Here is a 16,170-nt window from a genome sequence, read left to right as displayed (position 1 = left end):
CTGTGTGGAAAATATTAATCCACACTAAAAAAAAAACACATATTAAATACATTCTTTCTATACAACAGTAACAGATAGGAACTTTAGTTCTAGAGAAACTTAGGAACTACAACTTTGTATTCCTAGAAGTTCCATTGAATTCAGTGGGAGTTACTTCTGAGTAAAGAAGCAAATGGTTAGACTTATGAAACACTTACTTGGAAATAGGTTTTGTTAAAATAAGTAAGAGAGAGAGAGACAGAAGGAATACTTGACAATATACACCAGTCTCTTCAATACCATTTGATTTATCCATTCAACTTCCTTCGCATCTCCAAAGGAAAAAAGTTTATAAAACATAAAGACTAAAGTAAAGACTAAAGTAATGTTAGCGTGATCCTCAGTGTATTTACTGATTTAGTTCAACTGAGTAGCTTAATCACAATAATAGTAATATATTGGCCTAAGTAAGTTCTGTATTTACCTGTTGCTCCCAACAGGAACATTTAGTTATCAGTATCAAGGAGTACCGTAATACAATTTTTAGGTGAAGCCCTGCGTCAGGAGTAGCCAACATGTTGCCATCCAGATGTTGTGAACTGCAACAGATTATGTGGCCAGCACCACCTTGGCTACCCCTGCTATACAGCAAAATATACAAAAGCTGAATGGTGTTCAGCTCTTATAAAAATCATTTTTCATTCTTTATCTGTGATTTAATTTGGGGAATGACAAAAACACCCCTGAAGAAATCTGTGAAGAAAAGAAAGGAAGACAAGTCTCTACAGAGCGCTGGTGGACCCAATCTATACCAACCAAACAGGGTCAGTCTGGGAAGAGAAGATTGGTTCCTCCCCCTGGAAAGGAGGGAAAAGACAGGACCCTGCCTATCACCACCCGTAGGAGGTGTCATCCCTATCAAAGGAATGTCCTCCATCAGGATCCAGTGAATATCAGGTCTCATTTTTTAAAAAAGAAAATGAGCTATGCAGACCCTAACCCTTAGGGTGCAGTGATATTTACAATTGTAAGTCACCACATTTTATGGAGTAAGCAATAAAATTATAATAATGATGATAATATAAGATCAACGCTTGATGAAGTCAGAGGATGGGGCTAAATAGTGTTTTCCAGCAGCAGCAGCACTCAAGCAGCTGTCAATTTAAGCAGTCCCTCTCCGGAGCCCTTTCGCGCACCGCTCATCGTCTCTCCGCCACCAACACCACCGCTAGCCCCTGCTGCTCGCAAGACACACCGGGGCTCGTGGTGCTCTTACATAATTTTTTTCCTCCAAAATATAGTCCGGCCCCCCAGAACGTCTGAGGGACAGTGGACCGGCCACCTGCTGAAAAAGTTTGCTGACCCCTGGTCTATACACATGGAAATGTATCTTACATGCATGTTCAAGAAATAATCACTTCAGTAATCTTTATTGGAGACAACCACATGCCACAGAATATTGCAAGGGACACAATTACTTTAGAAATGCAGTAATGTCCTCTTATGAGAATGAGCAAGAACCAACACAATTTACTGTGATTAAAGTCTTATTAACACAAAATGGCAGACAGAGTGAAACGGCTTTGCAACTTTAAGTGTTAGTACACAAATAAAAGTAAGAAGACAGTCAGGTGTAACAACATAGAAAAACATATATTATCTGGACCATAAACCTAAACTATTAGGCAAGCTGATTGCCTTTTATGGATTCAAGGTAGAACTAGGAAAACCAGGAAAAATGCAGTGAGGCCTAAACACACCAGGAGGAAAAGCTATTTAGAGAAAGAGAGATTTGGGGAAATGAGGATGATGAAAGTAGGAAGTAATAGTGAGACGCTAATAATTATTAGACCTGAGTAAAGATAAGCTGTCTCCTGAGTTTCACCATGACTTGCAGGGGTACGGTAGCCCCTGGGTCCAGGACATCTTGCAAAAACTAAGCACAAATTCTCTGATGGCTAGTCTACCCAGATGTCGTTGACAGCAACGTGTGAGTTGTCAGTAAACAACCAGAAAAATAATTCAGGTGGCTGAAGGTAGGCTAACCTTTGTAGGCCACCCTTGAGCTAAGTCAATTCACCACCCTGGGTTCCTCATAACCCTCCCAGTGAAATTATTTAAAAAGAAAAATTTTCTTTTCAGATAATACTGCCTTGTGCTTCTCATAAGGGTCCTGACTAATTGGATAGAAAAACAACAAGCACAAACAGCTAAATGGCACGTGAAACTGCTGCTTTTTTGGTCTCTTGTTCATTGCAGTTATTGTGGCCTGGCCGTTACAGGTCTTTCTTGCTAACAACTGGAAGTTGCAAGGAGGTTACCCCCCATTTTAAAAAAATGATTAACCCTGCCTCCATAGCACCTTAACTCTTTTGTGTGTGCTCCATACCTCACTGACATTGTAATTCTCAATTATATCTACTTCCCAATATTTTAGTGAAAATAAAGAGGCACAGCATGTAAATGCCTTCAGTTAAAAGATACTGGAATCATACTCACCCGTTCTTGCCCTGCTGTATCCCAGATCAGAAATTTATGAAGTTCATTCCCACAAGGCACAGTTTTAGTCATGAAAGAAGCACTAAAAGGTTGTAAGAAAAAGCAGTACAATACTTAAAATATAAGCTTCTTATATTATCAACAAATCATTTCTTAATACCTGGCCACTGTTAATACCTGGGCAGGTATGTACATATACTACAGATGAAAAACACTGCCACTAGATAATAAAAGTACCAGTGATGTTCAATCAAAGATTTACAGAAGTTGCTATATGAATGTTGCTAGTTCGAACTATATCCATGTAGCTTTTTCTCTGAATAAATGAAATTATGAACATATGACCTTCCAGTTCAATGAGAAAAATTAAATTGTTCCAGTAAAAGTTGGCAAATTATTTACAGTTAAGGGACGCGGGTGGCGCTGTGGGTAAAACCTCAGCGCCTAGGACTTGCCGATCGTCAGGTCGGCGGTTCGAATCCCCGTGGCGGTCCCAGCGCCTGCCAACCTAGCAGTTCGAAAGCACCCCCGGGTGCAAGTAGATAAATAGGGACCGCTTACTAGCGGGAAGGTAAACGGTGTTTCCGTGTGCTGTGCTGGCTCGCCAGATGCAGCTTGTCACGCTGGCCACGTGACCCGGAAGTGTCTTCAGACAGCGCTGGCCTCTTAAGTGAGATGGGTGCACAACCCTAGAGTCGGACACGACTGGCCCGTATGGGCAGGGGTACCTTTACCTTTTATCTCATCTCTCTTTGAATTATTGTGCTCACTGGAAGGACAAATCCTGAAGCTGAGGCTCCAATACTTTGGCCACCTCATAAGAAGAGAAGACTTCCTGGAAAAGACCCTGATGATGGGAAAGATTGAGGGCACAAGGAGAAGGGGACGACAGAGGACGAGTTGGTTTGACAGTGTTTTCGAAGCTACTAACATGAGTTTGACCAAACTGCGGGAAGCAGTGGAAGACAGGAGTGCCTGGCATGCTCTGGTCCATGGGGTCACGAAGAGTTGGACATGACGAAACAACAACAACATCTCTTATACTGCTGCTCATTTGAGTAGTGCAAGGGATACTACTATGCCAATGTGATTTTTTTCTGCCAGCATAGCACTATGCTATGTTGGCACAGAGGGACTTGGGCAATGATAGAATAATTCCTGGCAGGCATGACACAAGGATAAAATCGTTCTTTAAGCCTCCAAAGTTTTCTTTTTAGCACAGTTTGGCAGATTTGTCTCTAGACATAAACATGCATGCATTAAATTCAAATCATATATTGCATAGTTGGTAAGCTTTGAAGTTCTGGAAAAATTAATGAAGATGAATTACATGCCATGCACTTACACTGTGCTATCCTGTCTTGTTAAAAGCCAAGGCGATGTGATGAATTATAAAATCTTTGGAAGCAGATACACGCCTAGGAACTGTCAGCAAGTAAATTTTAAATATCATAATTTGGGTTCAGATGTTCCTCATGTAGATGCTATTAAAACCAAAGCTTAATATACAAACCTAAATAAAAGAGCTATTTAATACCACGTTGTGAGAGAGGTCAAAAACATCAATCACTTATATGGGCCTTAAGCAGTAATTTTTTCAAAAAGTTTTTTTGGGGTTTTTACATCTACCCAAATAGCTCAGAGCCATAGGCTTTCCACAAATCAGTTATATTCCAAGAGCTCTTATTACTTTATTTAATAAAATAGTTGCTGGGCCAAAGCCTGCCTGAAAACCATAGCTATATAAAAGAGAGCCAATGTGTCACAGTTGTTAAGAGTGCCAGAATAAGACCTGGAAGACCAGGGTTCAAATTCCCACTCAGCCATGAAGCTCACAAGGTGCCCTCCGGCCAGTCACTCACTTTCAGCCTAATCTACTGTATCTCACAGGACTGTTGTGAGGATAAAATAGGGAGGAAGAGTACCATATATCCCCCCTGAGGATATAAGGAAATGCAGTGTTTATGAACAAAGATGCACTGGTTATTTCACATGTTCCCAGAACTGTAACTTGACTTATACTAAGTCCTGCCAAAGCATTTACTGACAATGGCTATGTTCCAACACAAATGAGCAGTAAATAACAAAATAAAGAGACAAAAATATACATCTATTCAGTAAAGTAATTGTAATAAAATAGAGGTTTGAAAGAAGCTAGAAACAATATATTAATACTGAGATCTAATTGACTGCTAATTAATGTTTATACATCAAAACTCAATATAAAATAACTAAAAACCCCATAATTCCATCCTCCAGAAGCTAGACTAAAAAAAACCCCACCTAGTTGCATAACAAATAATAACCATTCAAGGTACATAATGGATAATAGTGTGGAACTGGCATTACCTAAAGAGAAAGTTAATAGGCTTACTCAATTAATAGCTCTCTACGTTATACAACACTTCGAAAGAATGAACAATACCACTATTGTGTTGAGTATTGAGCTTTCCCATAAACTTGAAATATAAATGGATTATATCAATTCTGTTTATTTACTAAACTGAAACTGTAGTAACATATTATATATGTATGTAAAGTATGTATGTATGTATGTATGTATGTATAGTACTTACCCAATAGTGGGGCTAATATTGTGGTCAAAATGATCCTGAACAAATCGACAAACTATACTAGATTTGCCAACTCCAGTATCCTGAAAATTAAGAAAGGAAGAATCAATTCAACATTACATTGAAATAAGGTGTGGGTTAAAAAGAACAATTGTCTAATCTGAGGAATGTTTACTTAACCACTTAATGGTCCATAATAAGTTTTTCCTCAGTACATGCCACTTATACTGCAGTGTAGAAATCAATACAGTCCTGAGGCAGCTGTGATTTAAAACCATTCAGGCAGATTCTAGTCAGTAACTGTGGCAGAATGGCGATATTCCTATTACGAAAAATTTACCTCGCCTACTGATTTCATTAGAGATGTTGCAATTCCAGGATTGCGAATTGTTTTTTTTTAAGATTAGAAATTATTTGTAGGCAACTTCAGGCAATACCATTGTTATTCCTGATTTGAAGTAAATGTTTGAGAACATAAACTGCATTTCCCCTTCTGTGGTTAAATGGTTTCCTGTTCAGCTTTTAAAATCTAATTTGTTCCAAACAACCCCAAACCACCTCGGGTTCATACACATCTTGGTAAATATCATGGTAGTTTAGCAGCTCACAAATTAAAAGACCCTGGTTTTGCAAATACCTACCATGTATAAGCTGATTTAATGTTCTCATAGTCTATTGTTCATTGATCCTATTGGAATTAATTGCGATAAAGTGTATGGAATTTGCCTTTAACTAATTTGACCCACTGTTTCTGTGATAAGACTTCTGCATCTATGTTCTAATGCATGCTTTTTTTGAGTTGGGGAAGCTTAATGATTCATTTTAACTTCCTTTTCCTCACCCACCTCAAGTAAGATAAAAACATTCAAGGAGGGTGTGAAGCCTGGGGGGGGGGGAGGGTGTGGCTGGTGTCCTGGCCCTCCTCAGCCAAGGAAGAAACATGCCTGATAGTTAACTCTTTCTGAATTCATCTATGTCTCCTTGTCCTCCTCAGCCTCTGAAGTTCCCTTGAGAATAGTGTGAGCAAGGGGGGGGGGACCTACCACTAATCATCATATCAGAAGTCTGGAAACAATATTGCCTAAAGCCAAGTGGCTTCCCGGCTTCTCCCCCTCCCACTGCAGCAGCCGCAGCCCCCACCCCATATGCATATGTCTGACTTGCTTGCTCCTGGTGTTTTTATTTATTCAAAATCCTGGCCCCCGTTTCTTAAAATAAAAGATGTCCTGCTTTCAGTATGATTTTCAGTCCTTTTGTACTTACTGTCTTGCTACAGTAGCACATTGTGAACTGCACAGACTGATTTGTGGGTCTCACTGGACTGGAGAAGGTGACTTTTACTCGTTCCCTGCTAATTACATGCTTGAATGGGGACAGCACTCCTCACTTAGGGGGACGAGGGAAGGAGGACAATACATTTTAAACAAGAACTTACATTACTGGGTGGCCAGATAAATAAAATAAATTTAAAACAGAGAAATTGCTAGAGGAAAAGCACAATTTGGATGTGCTCATTAGAAGTCATAATATAGGTTAATCTTTCCTCTAATAGTCCTCTTATCAAAATAGGTTTGTTTCACTTGCATGTGGCTTGGTTTGTGTAAGCATTTTCTTTCTGCAAGGAGGTAAAAATTTTAATATCCTAATCCTAAAAAACATTACTAAGAAGTAGGTCTAATAAAAACACACACATATATATCCAAGTAAGCAAAGGGTAGAAAATGTAAGAGTAATCTGAGCTGTAAAGCTGTTGAAAACATAATTTGTGTATGCTTTTTTGACACTGCCACGGTTTCCATGCTCATGAATGAACCGTGCTCCCTCGGTGCAGTCTCTCATCTTGCCACAAGAGGAAGACCTAGCCAGCATTTGTTATACCATATGTTCAGATAACACACGTGAGTTATTAAACAACGCTAATAAGTGCCTAAATCCTTTTCATTTAAGAGCAACATCACGTTAATATGCATATTAAGTAGCCTTCAGTAAAGTATTGAACTGCCATAATTTCACACATACATACACCCTACCTAAGACTGCAGCATAAAGCTTGTAACCCTACTATTAAAGTGCTCACACCATCCAACATCTATCTCTATTTCAGTACAAAATAAAACATATAATAATGTGTCCCTTTACACTATAAAGTTTAAAGTAGAAGTTCTTAAGCTGTGGTCTATGGACTAATGTCCCATGAAATCCATTCAAGTGATCTGTGGTAAAATTGCAAGAATATCTGTACAGTGGTACCTCAGGTTAAGTACTTAATTCATTCCGGAGGTCCGTACTTAACCTGAAACTGTTCTTAACCTGAAGCACCATTTTAGCTAATGGGGCCTCCCGCTGCTGCCATGCCGCCGGAGCACGATTTCTGTTCTCATCCTGAAGCAAAGTTCTTAACCTGAAGCACTATTTCTGGGTTAGCGGAGTCTGTAACCTGAAGCATATGTAACCTGAAGCATATGTAACCTGAGGTACCACTGTACACTCAGCCTTGCACTTTGCATGTTTTTCTTCTGACAACAGTGGAGACTGAGGCTGTGTCGATCAGGCCAGATTATCAAACAAGCTTAAAAGACCCTACTATGGGATCTATATTTTCATAATATGACACTGGTTTTGATAATGATGGAGAAGTAAAACCAATGCAAGTTTACCATGGTCTGTCAAGATCCCCAGCGGTTTTCAAGTGGTCTGTGGGGGAAATGGTTTGAGAACTGCTGGTCTAAAGGACTATATTCAACCACTGCAACTCTCTGACTAGCCTGATGGAAAGGAAGCTATAAAAATATATCTATTTATAGTAAAGCAAACACAAAAGTCAGTTTTAAACGACTGCATGGAAAAAAATGACATTTTCTTACTGTTATGCAATATTAAAATTGCTTGTGTGATTTAAAGATTTTGTAAGCATTCTGTTTCTTATTTACATAAAGATTGGCAACATAGACAGACAAAACAGTAGTAAGCAAGCATGGTATTTTAAGTTTCAGGGGTGTTTATTAAATACACTGTCAGATTTCCAATTCCATAACTTCAACCAGATGCTACTAAAGAACAAAGCTGTGTTACAACTTGGCATATTATCTTATATGTTAAATTTCCATTTGCACAAACTATAACTACTATGATATTATTGTAGTAATTTTTATTGGGGATATCCTTTATTCAGCACTTTGAGATGTAAAATTGTTTCAAGATGCTTTATAGGAAGCAATTTATAAATGAAATACTTAAATCATATTTTTGCCTGTTATTTTTATTATTTGTTTAAATGTGGAAAAAATAATTTTCCATACACAAAGTTGGCTGAACATAAGATCTTGATTTTAAACATAGCCTATGGAGGATTACCCCCCTTTATCCTATCCTGCTTGCTAGGGTTGCCATGTGTCCTATTTTTCCAGGACACATCCTCTTTTTAAGGGGTAAAATCTGAGACAAATTGCATTTATTTGCTCTGAATAGCTGTCATAGCACCCTCTTTTTTGCTCTTCAAAATATGGCAACCGTAACACCTACACCAACCACACAGAATGTTACCAATCAGCCCTAAAAGAGGTCAGAGAAAGAGATGGCTGTGGGATGTGGCGAACATAGTTAATATCTGTGTGCAGAAGGGTAAATGTGGATAAATATGATCAATTCTTTGTAAATTTTAGGGAGCAACTTCTGAGGTAGAGGAAAATGCCTGGGAGAAACCATTTCCTGAAATTCAGTACAAGAGGAAGTTTTCCTCCCTTACTGCTGTTTCCCCAGCTGATCAGACAGTGACAGCTTTGCAACTTTTTCCATGTCTTACTAGTGCAGTCATGTTTCTAAAACCACATTTCAAAGATCTGCTCTGCTGCTTGGAGAGTATTTGAACCTGGCTGTCAATGAATACAAGTTGTATAATACTTTTGGGAGTGTTCTGAAGATTCTGGCTACACTTTTTGGAATTTTTTTTTTTTAATTCAAGGGCTATTCCAAGGTGGCTCATATTGAAAAGAAAACCCAGTCCAGTTCCGTTCAAAACAACTTGGTTTTATTTTCTTGTGCTAAACGTTGAATCTTTTTCACGCTTCCCACAGGACTCCACATATGACTTGAGGGCGATGTGGTCAACCCACAGCCTGTGTAGTCCATAATCAACCAAGTGCAGATAATGAAAATACAAACAGTTGGCAAAATATACATAGTGAAAAGCAAGCCTTGGTTTTTAAACTGTTGCCCATAGATAAAAGTGCAAAACTATAGACTAGTCTTAATGTCTCATCTGGAAAATAAGAACAGCCTATGTCTTTAGGGGCAGCAAGTGTATATCAGGAGTTCCAGCATGATTTCCAGTTCTTTGCTTCCACAACGATGCAAGTGAAAGTGTTTCTAAGTAATCCTCCCCACAACAACGATATTACTTGACTAAAGACACCACCTCTCTCTGGCACCCATGACACTGCCCCCTTCCCCAAATCCCTACATTTGGAGCTGAAGGCAATATATGTACCTCCATAACTGCATCTGGTTGAAGCTATTCATTAACACACTTCACTGAGCCAGATTCAACTAACTAATTTAACCAGATTCAATGAAACATTTGTGCTAGCAGAAGCCAGAACAAATCCCACTATTGCAACTGGGGCTTCCATCCTCCCCCCTGCTCCCCACTAAATCAGCTCTGGGAGTCAGGAGAACCCTAAGAAAAGCACACGGTGAGTGGGGAGGGGGCAGGTTATAGTACTCTGTCGGGCAAGCAGACGTTTGTGCTGACAGAACTATTCTAATAGTGCAATGTTTAATTCCACCCATTAATTTTATTTTCTATTTTAAAACAATCAACTCTGAAGAGTCTCTCTGCCTCCGATTCTCAGTCCCTCGCTGCGGAAAAGCGTGCCTTGCTTGGCTGTGGAAAGGAGGAGGAAGAGGAGTGGCGGCCGTTGGCTAATGCAATGCGGATGTGCGACGTCACATGCAGATGCTTGCAGTGTGTGACATCACATTCACTACATGCAGGCATGTTTGTGTGACGTCGCATGTCTGTGGGGAGAAACTCACAACCCTGAGGGAAAGATGGCAATCCTGTGACATACAAAGAGTTCAGTGGATTTATCTCATGAATCTGAAGACCCTTTGCAATGGATGACAAAAGACCATGAAGTTGCTCCAAAGTCCCAAACTTTATATCAGAAAATATGCTATAATTTTAAAAACTTGCCATTGTAACATGACTAAAGCACTTTACTACAAATACAGCAGATTTATTACAAATTCATTACCACCCAGAGGTTATCCTGTACACAGGCATTTTTACAAAGGTGGTACCTATTGAACTGAAAAGACATCCAAAGTATGTTCATGGACCACTAATTCCCCCTCTCTTGTAGTGGTTCTTCTTGTTAGTGCTGAGTAACTCACTATTTCACACACTTTTGGCCTGGCATACAGCCCTCCCCCACCATCACTTGCCAGTGCAGAGTGACTGAACCAACCCATTAAAAAAAATTCCAACCTAAATAAGCCTATTATCAGGAAGTTGTAATATGGGTTACACTTGCATATGACAACATTCTCATGAACTTAGGAGATGAGACAGTACAGGCTGTTTAATACATATTTTAATTATAACCTAGGTGTTATCAAATTCTTTACATTTTCTCTTGCCTGTTTAATCCCACAAAGATAAGAGGCAGGAATTGTCTATTATATGCCTATAAAATGTGTTTACATGATATATATTTTAAAGGTTCTACTTGTGTTGCAAATGTTCTTGTAAGAAAGAATGCCCAAGGTTTCAAATATATTACACAAGCATAGTTGTATATTCTGCAAATGAAAAAAAAATCTAACTTTGGTAGTTAGTACAAATTAAAAACTAAGGTCAGCCACGGACTCCCAATGACATCAACAACATCCTGTTCTTTTGCTGAAGAGTTAAAAAAAAAGCCTTGTAACAAATTTCTATCATACCTACAATTTATACCTTTAAAAAAACAAAACAAAACCACACATTCTACTTGTGGCTATGTTCTTTTTGCGCAAGTACCCTTCTAAGTGATTTCGGTGAAATGAGGCAACCAGGATGCTCCCACCTTTCAGTGATTTTAGCCACTGAGTGAATTGGGAGCTGTGGTTGACAAGTGAGTTGTGCGGACACCAAGCAAAAGGGATTCATGGGATCCCAGAAGAGCTGCTGCCTTCCTCTTCCCTTTAGTGTACTTTTCCTGCTTCTTTCTCATTTTCTAGTCCTTGGAATCTCTGCAGTTTGCCCTTCTCCCCCCCCCCCCAACAGCTGTGGTTAGGTACTTTCTGGAAGTTGTTTTTTGCAAATATGATTACACAGTAAGTACAGTGGTACCTCGGGTTACAGATGCTTCAGGTTACAGACGCTTCAGGTTACAGACTCCACTAACCCAGAAATAGTACCTTGGGTTAAGAACATTGCTTCAGGATGAGAACAGAAAATTGTGTGGCTGCGGTGTGGCAGCAGCAGGAGGCCCCATTAGCTAAAGTGGTGCTTCAGGTTAAGAACAGTTTCAGGTTAAGAACGGACCTCCGGAACGAATTAAGTTCTTAACCTGAGGTACCACTGTATGTTAAAGCATCCCCCCTGCAACGGCCAAGGCAAATTATGAAAACTTTGCAAAGAGTCATGTCCGCTGCTGAAGAAGAGTCAAAGGCTAAACACTCATTAAGAATTCACTGTTACATTATTATGCAGTACAATGGTACACATGTCTACTCAGAAGTTTGTGACTTTGTGCTTCATAGTGGTTACTCGCAGGAAAGTGGGTACAGGACTACATCCCAGACCTTGGTATACGGTTGGCCTTAGGAGAAAGCACACTTCTTGTGCCTTTAACAGCTGTGGAAGGTAGAACTAAAAGTTAAGGTTTTTTCTAATGCAGAAATATAATTATGGGGAAAGCTTCACCTGCTCACATAGTTTCTGTCAAATACTTTGTGTGTATGGCCATTAAATTATTTTTAGACCCTCTACTACACCTTCAGAAGAGGACACAAATTTGCGTGTTCAGATCCAGAGACCTCCCTCCTAAATAAAGACACATTTGACTCAAATTTTAGTTTTGGTTTTTGGCAGAATTTAGGCCACAACTTTATTGATTACAGAAAAGTGAGTGGTTGCAAAGGCTCTGGTTTGACAAGCTCACTACACCCTTGTAGGTAGCGCTGACCCAGAGCTCTATCATAGGTCAGCCAAGGGTGAACACCTGAGGAAGGTGAAAAGCCTGGGAGCAGACTCTATTCACTCCCCAGATGCTCCCCTGGACTCAGGCACAGGCACAACCCCTTTTCGGGGGCTGGCCAAACCAAGTTGAGTCCCTGGATTCCTTTAACAGAATACCCTTCACATAGGGATGGCGAGACCGTTCTCCCATCCCTATCACATAAACCAGTGCCTATTCACAACCTTAAAAGTTGTGACGAATTGCTACGCGGCAGGCGAAACCCAAATGACAACAGCCAATCAGCCAAGTGGGAAAATTCCTGTCGTACCCGTCCCAAAGACAGACAACACATGATGGCATAGCAAGGTCAATCGCAAAAGGCCCTAAAATTAGGGAGAGGTGGGCGGGTGTTCCGATGCACAAGCCAAAAGAGGAAGCTCTGGGTCATGTGCATGGATTTATATAGGTCCCTCGATCCGTTTAGACTGCAGCCCAATTGGCCAGATTGAAACCCAGCACCGAGTGACCTACCAATCGGGTGTTGTGGCTATCCAATGGACCCACCCACAGTCTCCAGATCTCACCGCAACACGTACCCTCTTTTAGGAAGGACACGATTTGCATGACACAAAGCATATGCAAATTTTATTCAAATCTGTGTCCTCTTTTGCAAGTGGGTTAGAGGGCCACTAATTAGACTTTATCTCAAATTATATCATCACTTGCATTTGCTCCTCTCCTCATCTAAATCCATATGTACTGTACTCCGCCCAAAACAGAATACAGTCAGATTGGATTCCTTCAATTCCCTCTCAAGGTCCATGTTTTTTGGTTACAGTATATGCATTTCCACACAACACATTTAAGTGCATACATAAACTACACCTTTTCAGTAACATGCTACTAAATAAACATGTTAATGGAAACAGGTCCTCTAATAGGGTTCCCATATTTGAAGCAGTGAAAATGCGAGACAGAAGCCTTTTTTGGTCAAAGTTTATGAGCTTTTTTAGTTTTGCCCAAAGCTGTTGAGCGTTTGGGGGCAACCCTCCCCCCCCCAAAAAAACCAATTTTTGTGCTATTTTTGTGGGAATTCAGAAAAAATGACAGTCAATATGGGCTGCCATACATCTGGATTTTCCTGGACATTTTGCCTATTTCCGCTGATTACTGACTGCAGCATTTCGGATATGTCCGGATATGTCCGGGAAATTCCATGAACACAGTCCAAGCCACAGACTTCAGCATAGTAAGTATGGTTGCCCAGATTTTATAAAGCCTTATATGCATCTTTGATCACATTTTGCAGTCAAAGGGGAAGAAGGTCTGAACAGTGAAGATATTGTTATTATATACAGCAACACTTATAAAATTATAAATGAAACTTTACTGTTATAAGCACTGACCTGCCTTGTTCTAATAATCTGTATCTGACACAGGGCAGCTTGCTCTGCTACAGGAAGGATATTGCACTCTTGGAAAAACTGACCATCAAGCCTTTATGAAAGGTGATGTAAGTAAATCACGATCAAAGCTGATGCTTTTGTAAGATATTGCATTTAAGTTCACAAAAGCCTCCTCCCAATGACTAGTAGTCTTGGCTGGTGTAACAGAAACTCTTCATGTCCTCTTTTTCCCCTGTGTTTCTCTCTGACATTTGTTTACAAGCTGGAGAGTTGTGCAAGCCTAGTACATGCAGTACATCCACAGAGTCTTATTTAAAAAGCCTCTTGTAAATCTAACTTTAGCATTCACAGATTTCACAAGACAATGAACTTTTCAAAATACTGACTCTAAAGGTACAATCCCATGCACTCATGTGAGTTAGGACCTATTGAATTAAGAGAGGCTAACAGCACAATCCTATACAGGTCTACTCTACTGAAAGGTTCAACTGAATTCAACGTTATTTATTCCCAAATAGGTGGGTATAGGACTGCAATTTAAGGAAATCTTCATAGAACTGGCTATGTGTTTTGCTTGCTCAAGAAAAAAAACCACGCATTTTCTAGAATAAAAGTACAGTAATCATACTGGAGAGAGCTAACTTAAAAAAATGTAGGGTCATATACCATAAGATAAACCATGCAAAACTTTATATGTTGAGCTACTAAATGTACAGAAGCAAGTACAGATCATAAAGGTATGTTGCACTTTAACTTCCCTAGGAATACACAGCGGAAAATGCTCACAACAAACTTTTAAAAGTTTTTATTACTAAAACTGAGGTATATGTAGTTTTTAATAGTTTTGTTTAACATTTATAAAAAGTCTGTATATTGCAGTTTAATTTATGTTACTTATGACAAAAGGAAAGGCAAAGAAGCTGAAAATATAAGTACTTCTCTTTTTCTTTAGATGCTGTAACAAAGCTGGTTTGGATAGCAAATGGAAATAAGTAAAGCAGAATGAAACTTCTGCAATTGGTTCATTAGGTCACATACATCTTTTCCATCATTCCAGTGAAATCAGTGAAATAGGGTAGTACACAGAAAATACTTGTTTAAAGGTTTTAGAAAGAAGGAAAAGAACATGTTGATTGAACTAAATAACGTCCTAGTAGAAAAGCACCTCTGCACTATAGCTGCCACCCATTCTGCTGCAGCATGGGTGATTATATCCTGCGTGGGTGACCATTGTACTCAAAGTTTAAAGCAGGAGGAGGATTCTAGGCCAAAACCTAGGCATAATGTACAGCACAGCAAAATAAAGACTCCCCCGAGTGATTTGCACAACCTACTGTGGATCCATAGGACAATCATAGGCCAGCTTTCTGTAAAATAAGTTCAGTGACACTTACTCTCATGTACGTCTGCAAGAGAACAAGCCTTCGTGCTGGTAATGTCAACAGTTTATCTCCAAGAGTTTTGACCTAAATAATCTATGCAATGGGCTATGTAGCTGGCATTGTTTGGCACGTATTAATTTATTTACATTTATATCCCACTTTTCTTCCATCATGGAACACAATGTGGCATAAGTAAGGTGGCTCCCAGGTGTTCTTTCAGCCCAGAACTGACCAGACCCAGCCCAGGTTAGCTTCAGCAAAGTACCGTATTTTTTGCTCTATAAGACTCACTTTTTCCCTCCTAAAAAGTAAGGGGAAATGTGTGTGCGTCTTATGGAGTGAATGCAGCCTGCGCAGCTATCCCAGAAGCCAGAACAGCAAGAGGGATTGCTGCTTTCGCTGCGCAGTGATCCCTCTTGTTGTTCTGGCTTCTGAGATTCAGAATATTTTTTTTCTTGTTTTCCTCCTCCAAAAACTAGGTGCATCTTATGGTCTGGTGCGTCTTATAAAGCGAAAAATACAGTAATAGTCCTATGTGCCTGCAGATCAGATCTCCACACACTGGAGTAGTTTTTTATTTAATCCATTCTAAGTGGCTCTTTATTTTTTTGGCAAATATTGCTGATTTTTAAACTTTCTTCTTCCTTATTTGTTGTACACACAATGCCATTCTCTTAAAACTAATACTAGGTTTATTTGTTTTGCCCAAATAAAAGGGAGGCAAATCTATGTAGTTAGTACAAACCAAACATGGCTGTGCAAAACAGTGTGTCATTCCAACAAAAGGTTTGTCAAGAACACTGAAAGCAAAAAGAGAACAACTCCCTGGAAACTGGTCTGTGTTTGCCCGCCAAGTTTCAGCTGAGAGGAACTTAGCACAACTGATGCAAACTCTTCTAAAGACACAGTCAGGCACAGAAAGACAAATTTTTAGCTGAGCTGTGTCTGATGTTTAACTGCTTTGCATGCAGGCAGTTTACTGTCCAACTACTGCCAAAATCAGTTGAAGTATGTAGCAATCTCTTTCCTCTCTCCAGCACGAAACGTTACTTGCTAAAGATAAACCACAAAAGACCATGTTTGGATAAAACATATTTTAGCTTGTGGAAGAAAGTTTAAGAGAGGGAGGAGGGATGGGCAAAATCCTTCTGTAGTTCAGCATATG

The 16,170-nt window shown here is 39.6% G+C and overlaps 1 protein-coding gene across 2 annotated transcripts in view; it reads right to left on the bottom strand.

Moving 5' to 3' along the window:
- Positions 1-16,170, bottom strand: part of RAB31 (RAB31, member RAS oncogene family) — a 40,244-nt gene that overhangs the window by 23,039 nt on the left and 1,035 nt on the right. For both annotated transcript variants that reach the window (XM_081873878.1, XM_081873877.1), the window contains exons 2-3: positions 5,055-5,134; positions 2,479-2,560 (exon numbers count right to left, since the gene is read on the bottom strand). In XM_081873878.1, the coding sequence (XP_081730004.1) occupies positions 2,479-2,560; positions 5,055-5,134 (162 nt within the window). The remainder of the gene's footprint in view (positions 1-2,478; positions 2,561-5,054; positions 5,135-16,170) is intronic.

The sequence above is a fragment of the Podarcis erhardii genome, assembly GCF_964252035.2.
Source record: "Podarcis erhardii genome assembly, chromosome: 8".
In the NCBI taxonomy this organism is placed as follows: Eukaryota; Metazoa; Chordata; class Lepidosauria; order Squamata; family Lacertidae; genus Podarcis; species Podarcis erhardii.
This window is presented reverse-complemented; position numbering and strand designations above follow the sequence as displayed.